This window comes from Pistacia vera, unplaced genomic scaffold (assembly GCF_008641045.1).
Source record: "Pistacia vera cultivar Batoury unplaced genomic scaffold, PisVer_v2 Contig70, whole genome shotgun sequence".
Classification (NCBI taxonomy): domain Eukaryota; kingdom Viridiplantae; phylum Streptophyta; class Magnoliopsida; order Sapindales; family Anacardiaceae; genus Pistacia; species Pistacia vera.
The window spans coordinates 235,610-244,937 of NW_022196557.1; the positions used below are offsets into that span (position 1 = coordinate 235,610).

The following is a 9,328-nucleotide window of genomic DNA, read 5'->3' on the forward strand; positions in this document are numbered from 1 at the left end:
TGCAGAGTATGCCAGTAATTCCTGTATTCCAGAAAGCAGCCATCAGACATGTCTTTTCTTCTACAGGAAACCAAGTAATGACCTCCAAGCCAAAAACGCTACCATGGTCAGACTAAAAAAGGGTCATTAAAGTGAGAGGTATTACGCATAAAAACAAGTAGAAAGGAATAAAGCATGGAAGGCTAAGGATTGCATTTGTCAACCATACACACTCTGAAGACACATTGATGACTCTAGTCTATTGTATGCTTTGCTTTCCCACTAAAGTTTTTCTTTTCATTTGTGTGTGTGCACACATAGTTACATTATACACAGCTAAATAAACCATATTGTCATCATGATCTTATATATGTATGTATGGATGACTGTAGAGTGGCAGGTGTTCATCGCCTACTAACTTTAAATCATGTAATATCATGTTTTCTGGATAATATGAAAACCCTATGAGTACCTGCGCACTAGGTAGAACAGTCATTTCTATCATTCTATAAATCTCCAAATATAATTATAAGATTATCTAGAAATTCAACTTTGTTCGCTAACCAATAATGAATACTTTGGATTTTCAGACAGTAAGTAGACAAGGCAACAGGTAATACTGTTGATAGAAAATTTACCAACACCAGCCTAATTCAATAATAGAAATCCTTGAAGCAGCTCAGCGTTTTTTGAGATGTAATCATTCAAAGCATAGCACCAGGCCACACCAATTGTCCGTCAAATCAAAATCAGCTGTTCCACAAATGGTTAGATCGTTTACTCCACTCTAATCATTTATCAATTACATACATTGCAAGAAATGTAGTGAGATCACTCCACCCAGCGTAACATACGCTTTTCCATTGTACATCTAAGAACCATTAAACATATGATTAACTCTGACTAACAATTCAAACTCAAACTCTTGCCCTGTACAGGGAGATGTGGTTTTAGAAACAACTAGATCATTGTAATATTTCCACCGGCTATTGAAGTTAGCTCTGGCAAAAGATTGATTGTTCACGTCCAACATTGGTATCATTTAACCATATAATGAACTTTGGAAAATCGATAAAGGGTTACAGTTCTGTTTGAAGCACATCATGATCATACACGCAACACTTTGCCCCACTTCAACTCATGCCAGTTACCTACTAAAATCTACTTGAAGAAAAAACACTGCAACAATTGTTGTTTCTTAATCCAACGAACTAATTATCTCCATGTCACATGATTCCTGCAAATATGACATGGGTTCTTAACACAAACAAATAGTTTCTAGGTTTGTCGATTTGCCAGTTATTAGTCCACTATACTAAATCACATAAAGAATGAAAGCACGGAAAAAAAAAAAAAAAATTTGAATAACAAAGATATAAAGTTTTATTAGTTCATAGAAACAAACTCACTAGAAGCAGATTGGAGGCAAAAGAGTTGAAGAACTTGAGACCAAAAGTGAAAGGTGAGCTGGTAACTGCAGAAAGACAGAGTGGGTGAAGTGAACCAAAATCAATTTACATAAGAGGAATGATTAGACTTACTCGTCATTGATAAGAAAGTTCGTCTAAGCAAACAATTCTTCTTCTCTCTCCTCCTTTGTCTTCTCTGTTTCATTTGTGAGCCCAAAATGAGAATTTATGTTTTCAGCTGCTGACAGGCACGGTTTGAATGGGTGTGGGCATTTGGCCTTTAGACTTCCTAATATTCAACAAACGCGGGGGGTTAAAAAGTAATATTTTCATCTAGAATGTATCAGAAAAGATTTTACAAATCCTATTAAAAAAAGTGTACCCAACGGAAGCCTTCAATCTTAGGAATCCATACTTATATTTCCAGAATTGTTTTGATCAAATTAAGAGCGAATTCTAAAATCCCAATTTGATAAAGACTAACAAAAAGTGTTTAGAAGCATGGCAGTATATCCTTGATGGAATAAATCTGTCACGCACAAAACCATAAACTAGGGCATCTTGTGGTAACTAGGACATGTCCATTTTTAATTTGTTGATTCATATAATATAATTAATCTAGCCCCGTGACAATTAATTATATTTGGGATGCTTGATTCTGTTTGTGATCATCTGATAAATTGGATTACAAGGTCGAGTATCTACAAATCCCTTGAATGTCAAAAACATACTATGTAAAGACAGTGATTTGGCCTCATGTATTCTACTTCATATTCATAATACAAACCCTTTTGTCCCCACTCCCCACATGAATGCATTATTGACTTGGCATGCATTATAATATATCTTCTATCTTTGAACAATACTTTGGAATCTTGTGAAACCCTACTCCTCTTATATTAATATCACCTTTGCTTTCCTTTTATTCAGGAGCAAAACCCTCTCCACAATCATATATTCTACTATGGAAACTGATCATGATTCTTTCTATTTGACTGCACCCACCAGCCCCAAAAGACTCAGCATGGACGGTTTGTCTTTCTATAGTGCCCCAACTAGCCCTACTACAAAGCCTTTTAAATCTTTCTACGATCTTGAAACCGAGCCAACCACACCAAATCCCTATGAAGATGCAAATTCTGGTTTCATTGACTTCGAATTTGAAACCAGTCGTCGTTTTAATCTCCCCGATTATGATCATGACTTCGAAACGAGCCCGACTTTCGAGATGCCATGCTTGCAACAGAAGCAACAAGAGAAGGAGCACTGCAAAGGGTCATCACTTCCTGCCATGGCATTTGCTGATGAACTGTTTTGTAATGGGAAAGTCATGCCACTAAAGCTTCCTCCACGCCTTCAATATGGTAACAGTGTTGAAAATAACTCAACTTTCTCTTCACCAAGGTCCCCAAGTGGGAGGCTGAAATTCCCATTTCAACGTAGGAGCTTGTGGAATGATGATTTTGATCCTTTCATGGTGGCGTTGGAGACTGTCAAGCAGGAACAAAGAGAGAAAACTCATAGACGAGCTCGCTCTATGTCACCACTACGAGTCAGGGGCCCAGAAAAGCATGCTAATAGCTCAATTAGCTTCAAAAATCATCAGGACGTCAAGCAACCAAGACCGAATTTAGATGGCCAGATGGAGCTCAATGGCTCTGGGCCTTGTTCAATATGGGCTCCTAATCAGAAAGGGAATATGGGTCGACATGAACAGAGAAGTCCCATTAGGCTGGCTGAGCCCAAAGGAGTATTGTTTGCTCGACATGCGAGGCTTGTGAAAATGGGCCATGAAAAGCTGGGAAAGCCCAGCTTGAGAAATGGGCCTGAACCGGGCGAGACCCAAGAGGATCCTAAAGAAGGAACAAGGGGATCAAAGAGGGAAAAAATAAAGAAATTTCTACTCAAGAGTGCATCCATAGGGAGAAGAGGCAATGAGGAGAAGGCAAAAGATGAAAGTGAAACATTGCCCAAGAGAAGTTACACAAGGAAATTCAGCTTTAAGTCCATGAAATTAGCCCAATACAATGAAGAGAAAAGGGTGTCTGAAGTGACCAAAATGACAATAATGCAATACAGGCCTAAGCTATTTCTTTGCATGGGTAATGGGAGAAGGTATGCGGATTAACAGGTCTAGGACATAGTCAGTGCAGCTAAGAGATTCATTTTGTGTGTCTTTTTATGATACCGATTGTATCAAAGTAAACATCTTGAAATTTATTAAGGGTTAACAGCTAGTTGTTAACCTTAAGGTGGTACGTTGAAATAAAAATGGACACCTAGGAAAATGATTATCTATTTAAGTTATGAATTTAATATTAGTTTCTTGAGTTACAAATCTTGAATATTATCTATTAAATATGACAGTTAGTTTATTTAGATAAGCAAAAGCTGTATGGTAGGCAGATGGATCATACCAAATATTTCTGGACATTAATATTTGGTAATTAAATGCAGGATGGTCCAATTGATTAATTATGGATGTTCCTTGACAGTGAGGCAATACAAATTGATTAATGATAGGGAAGTAAAGTAAGCTATCTTTATTAATTGCACCTTTACTTTCTGGGACATTATTCATATCATTCAAAACTCTCTTCATAATAGCGGATCCCACCAAAAACAAGTTCAAACCCAAATGGTTCTTCTATATGTTACCGTTTTAGATCCTTGAATTACGGATATACTACACTCACAACCCAATATTACAAACTTTCTCTTATAAATTTAACGTGACAACTTGCAATGGTCAACTTATAATAGGTTCCCGTCTATACCCAGTAGCGCAACTGTGTCACACCGGGGTTGTAAGAGAAAATTTGTAAGATTGAATGGTGAGTGAGTCAATCTTTACCCTTGAATTATAGTCCAAAAGTTGACTGAATTATGATTTAATAGATTGAACCAGACTGTTACTTTATCTTTCAGTTATCATCCCAATCCTCTGACCTCCAAAACCAGTAAAAGCATCATTTCTTGATCCTCTAGTGGCAAGTTTTGAAGCTTATTATATGTGAAATAATCACATGGTTTTGCTTAGCAGAGTGAAAATTGTTTTAAATTTTTATTTGGTATTCTATCCCTTAACTTTGCTCAAAACATCAAAATATAATGTGTTGCTGCATTCTTAAAATAGATATATCAAAACAAAAAGTCACAACAGTAGAGCACAACTTGCTTTTCAAAAACATTTTCTGATGACCAGAAGTGGAGAATCAAGAGATAACCAACTAAAACCTTTTATATATTGTGGGGGTACAAGATGGTACATCAATGGGAGGCAATTCACATGGATTAGAATCCTATGAAAAAAGCATTAAATATCTCCCATGACAGATTTCTAAAGAAAAAGGTGAAGAACATGACCTCCACATTTAATGCAACAGAATCAGAAGCCTATCTTCAGCTTCTTAAAGATGCTTTTGAAAAGCTCGAATACAATAATCCACGTAATCACAAGAAAAAAATAGGTTCTGGGATCAAATCGTGGCAAAGTGTAGTATTCTTTTTGACAGAAAGCCTATTCCAAGACTTCCACAGGCCAAAGCCGTTTCCACGTGGAGATTTCCTCTTCGCTCTTAAGCTTTCTGATTCCCCCGTAAAATCCATCTGCCTCATTTCCCTCCTCCCTATGGTCTTTCCTACTTATCGTTGTTTTCCTCCACCGTGAGCCAGGGGTATACTGATTGAATTCCAGTACCACGATGTCTGTTACAACCAATGCAATATTAGAAATTCATGCTGTATCACAAAAATTCAACTATGAAATAATGCTTATAACCTTCATAGTTTTAGTTTTACAGCTGATGCCACTATAAATTACAGAGAAAGCAACATACTAAGCGTGTCCTATAGATTGCCAAGATCTTTTGACAAGTTGCTTGGCTCAAACAAACAATAAAATTATTGCTTCAATCTTTAAAAAAACTGAGTTATGCTATTAACAAATAGAAAACTGCAAAAGTGAGGGTCAATTAAATTCCTGTCCCACTAAAGAGTAAGATTATTTATGTGACATGGATATATACATTCCCTGTTTTGTCAAGTTGCAAGCAACAAAAAGAGATCCTTTGCTTTTTCTTTTATGATGAGGTAACGGATAGAAAATTTTCATTAGTGGGTCATGCTGAATGTGCTTTCCTTGAAAACAATTGTGCTCTAATTGTTTACAATGGCAAAAATAAAATAAATGAAAAATTGGGAGATGACAATAGCCAGTGCTGCCCCGCATAGCCGAAAGATGACCACTTCGCAAACAACAGAACATTGAGGAAACATTGAGTTCTTTCAGTGCGGTTGGCCATAAATATTCCACTGAGACATGAGTTATCATAATGTTGGTGGAAATTATGACACAGCGACAATGATTTGTCCTGGGGACCAATCAAATAGGCACAAAGAGTAATTGAGAAATAGGATTCAAGAAAATGACTACCCAAAACTGGGTCTCATCCATGAAAGTGAATTTTACATTCTACAATGGATGTGGTGCTTTCTCTTAAATATTCATATACACAGAACAAGAAGAAAAATTTATCACCTTAAAATGGTTTAGTCAATTTCTAAGATCACCAAGAAAGGGAAGATGCAGCAAAAACACAAGAAGATCTAGCAAAAACACAAGAAGATCTCCAACCACAATGTGTTGTTAAATTCCCAAAGTTCTGTTTCTTTCTACTTTATTATCTATGCAATCACATGGAGCATAAAGTGCGAATTGTAAGGGTAAAAGGTGAAATCAACTCACCACTATTATGACAACGGCAGAAATTTTCATTTCCATCACACGATTCTAAGTGACCTACAACACCATACCACCAACCTGCAAAGTATCTATGACGAAAATTAGAAAGCAGTAAATAATTACAAACATAAATCAAGAATCAATTAAAAATAAATTAGTTGTCCACTGCTATGGCTCTTTAGTGAGAAGTGCATTTTGTATGATGGATTTTTAGTTGACATGAGCATATCATTAAAAAAACAGCGTATAATGTTTTTGATGAAAATTTATAACACAATGATTAAGTTTAATCTGGCCATCTCTCATTGAAAGAAGATTATCCAACTATTTTGCAGTTTCTGCAGATTGCAAGAAATATGACACAGAAAATTGTTTTCTAGTGATCCAGTCATTTTTCAACATAATTTCTTTGCAACACTTCCTTTTTTTTCAACCAACCTCAAACCAATCCACATTCTGGGAAAAAACTCCAGAAGAAAACTCGACAAAAAGTCTTTGAAAACAAACAATTTAAGCTACTCAAATTGATCTATAAGACATTGATAGGCTGAAATGAAAGAAGCTAACAGAAAAAATAGTACATGAAACATACCATAAGGGAATTCTTTGTTTCTTCTCCACTGAATCTCAATATGATCACCTGGGTGTAACTCATTCAAGCAATCAGAGATGTGAAGATCATGAGGAGTAGTATCATTAGGTGGTGCTCTAAGCCTTTCCCATGGCACACCATGCTCTATTGCAATTACCCTCCTTCCATGAGGTGGATACCTGCAACACAAACCCAACTCTAAAAATCAACCCACCATAATACGAAATTTCCTAATTCTTAATCTTGTTTTCTAAAATTACCTGGCTTGAAAGGAGTCAGTGCGCGGATCATAGCTAAGCTCAGCATCATAGCATGACAACATAAACCCAACATGACCATTCTGCAAAAGACCCCAAAACAGAATTTGTTAAAACAAGTGAACACAACCCATCAAGTTACATCTTTTTGCAACTTTAAGAAGTAAAAATTCAATTTTGAAGCTTCAGAACAGATGATAACTATCTGGAGAGAAAAGGGTTGCTCGTGTTGCTATGTCTGTACCTCACGATTATAGACCTGAGCTGGGAACCAGAAACGGCCACTCTCAAGAGCAAGATACCAGGACATGATTGAATCAACAGGCAAAGAACTAGAACTCTTCTGATTGTAACTATCTCCCACCTTTAGTCTAAACCATGATAAGGATTGAACTATAGAGAAAAGCTTCATCCAAAGCTTTGGTTTACCCTGCTTAAGATTGGTAGAATCTTTTCTCGTAGCCATATGCCGCTGCCACTGCCTATAAGCAGCAGGGCCAATAATTCTACCCCATTTCTGCGTCATATGTTTCTCCCAAAGATGATCACTCATACAGCTATCTCTCAACGAACTACAAACACCAGCCATGCTACAAAGCCCTGAAGGAGGTAACTTTTCAAGAATACATTCCAAGACCAATTCAGGCAAGTCTAAAACTGACATCTCCCCACAACTTTCATCAACAAAATGATCAAGTTTAGAGGTGAAAGCCATGTTGTTTAGAGAGGGAATTGTAGAGAATTTAAAAGTATTCTTTATGGAGGCTGAAATGGAAAAGATTGACAAGTCTTTCCAAAACCAGAGAGACAATAATCTCATCTCAGTTGCCCATAGTGGAAATGGCTTTAGAGAAAGGGAATTTAAAAAGAGAATGAAAGAGAAACAAGAAATGAAGAAGTAAAGTAGCATTACAAAAGTGGTATTTTTTTTTAACGGCTCAAATTCAAGTTTGGCAAAAATGATAAGGCCAAAAGATTAATGAACGGGACGGAGGAACCCAATAGTAGAAAAGAAAATGGTAGAGAAGAGGAAACTAAAAAAGATTAATATTAAAAAAAATTAAAAAAAATTCATTTCTTTCTCTTCCTCTTGTTAATAATCAATCCCCTCTTTCAAGAGAAAAAACCAAAGTGCACATAAACACCTTAAAGTTACGGGTTTTTATTGGTTCAACAAAAGCCCACCAAACCCGGCAGTGGGCCTCCTGCTAGCAAAAGTCTAAATCAGAATAAAATGAATTGTATATGTAATTAACATATAAATTTGTGTATGTATATATATGTAGAAACCTTAATCAATAATCAATCAGCAAGCTTTGATGACAAAAACCAAATCTTGTATAAAACTAAATCTACAACATGAAAGGACGCTAAACTACTTAAAGGGCTCCATGTTCTTGTTTTAGTAATATATAAAAAAGAAAAAAAAATGGTTCACAGAAAATGGGGATAAGAAAATGAGTAAAATTGAATGAATCAAATGAAATGGGTAATGATTCAATAAAGAAGTGGGGTAGAGTGAGATCTGATAAGGGTCAATCTGACACCTTGAAATCCCAAGAAAATAAGTCTAGATACAAAGACCCATATCTCCAAAAATCTTTGAATTTTAGTTTAAGAAACAGAAACGTTTTAAAAAATACAATAAAATGAGAGGCACAGATCTGGGTAGGTGAGATTGAAATTGAGGCACAATTAGGTGCACCACCCAGCTCACACACTTACTAACACACAAACGCGAACACAAAAAAGACAAAGACAGAGAGATGGTGAAGATGATGATGATGACTATGATGAAGCGGAAATTGTGGGGTCAATTCACAACTCAGATCACCAAAATCTTCTTCACCAAATCTCAAATGATAACAAGAAGTTAATTTTCTTTGAGGCAAATTATCAAACAGATAGTGAACAAAAGTTAAGATAGATAGGGAGAGACTAAGAATACCAATAATGAGAAAGAAAGAAATGGGCGGTAACAGTTGAATGAGAAATTTGGAGGGTGTCTATCGATTTATCAATCTATTTTTGTGGATATGAAATGAAACCACCCAATTCACTATATTCCTCAAATATCTCCATCAATTCTATATACAAATCACATCCTCTCTCTCTCTTACAACTTGCCTGAAAAGACTCCCCCATGCCCTCTCTTCTAAAAATATCATAACACATATACATAATAAAATTAGGGTTTATAAAATAGATAAAAGGATAAAAGACTCCTCCTCCCCCATGCATTCTGACTATTTTTGTCCTTGTATCTTTCACTAAGGACAATTATGTTAAGTTTTGTAATTTTATCGTCAAATTTGTCCTTTAAACAAATCCTAGACATTTTGAAAAT

General features: G+C 36.0%; 2 protein-coding genes across 5 annotated transcripts; one reads left to right on the forward strand and one right to left on the reverse strand.

Moving 5' to 3' along the window:
- The first annotated feature begins 2,352 nt into the window (after positions 1-2,352).
- On the forward strand, positions 2,353-3,516 carry LOC116114082. Its single transcript, XM_031400235.1, has one exon. It carries the CDS (start codon positions 2,353-2,355, stop codon positions 3,514-3,516), a length of 1,164 nt encoding a protein of 387 aa, XP_031256095.1.
- Positions 3,517-4,606: 1,090 nt separating this feature from the next.
- LOC116114095 (F-box protein At2g26850-like) lies at positions 4,607-9,123 on the reverse strand. Of its 4 annotated transcripts, none has more exons than XM_031400248.1 (5): positions 7,226-9,123; positions 6,985-7,064; positions 6,725-6,903; positions 6,136-6,210; positions 4,607-5,096 (listed from the first exon to the last, which is right to left on the reverse strand). In XM_031400248.1, the coding sequence occupies exons 1-5, from the start codon at positions 7,889-7,891 to the stop codon at positions 4,909-4,911; spliced, it is 1,188 nt and encodes a 395-aa protein (XP_031256108.1). In that variant the 5' UTR covers positions 7,892-9,123; the 3' UTR covers positions 4,607-4,908. The 4 variants fall into 4 exon arrangements, 2 of the variants coding, with proteins under 2 accessions (XP_031256108.1, XP_031256109.1); XR_004125506.1 differs by having other exon boundaries at positions 4,959-5,096; positions 6,136-6,221; XR_004125507.1 differs by lacking the exon at positions 4,607-5,096 and adding an exon at positions 5,105-5,761 and having other exon boundaries at positions 6,136-6,221.
- Between the last annotated feature and the right edge of the window lie 205 nt (positions 9,124-9,328).

Coding starts and splice junctions, on each gene's coding strand:
- LOC116114082 (XM_031400235.1), top strand. CDS start 2,353: ATGGAAACTGATCATGATTCTTTCTATTTGACTGCACCCACCAGCCCC.
- LOC116114095 (XM_031400248.1), bottom strand. CDS start 7,891: ATGCTACTTTACTTCTTCATTTCTTGTTTCTCTTTCATTCTCTTTTTA. Junction 7,065..7,225: donor CTCAGGTCTATAATCGTGAG/GTACAGACATAG, acceptor GGTCTTTTGCAG/AATGGTCATGTTGGGTTTAT. Junction 5,097..6,135: donor CTGCCGTTGTCATAATAGTG/GTGAGTTGATTT, acceptor TGGTTGTAACAG/ACATCGTGGTACTGGAATTC.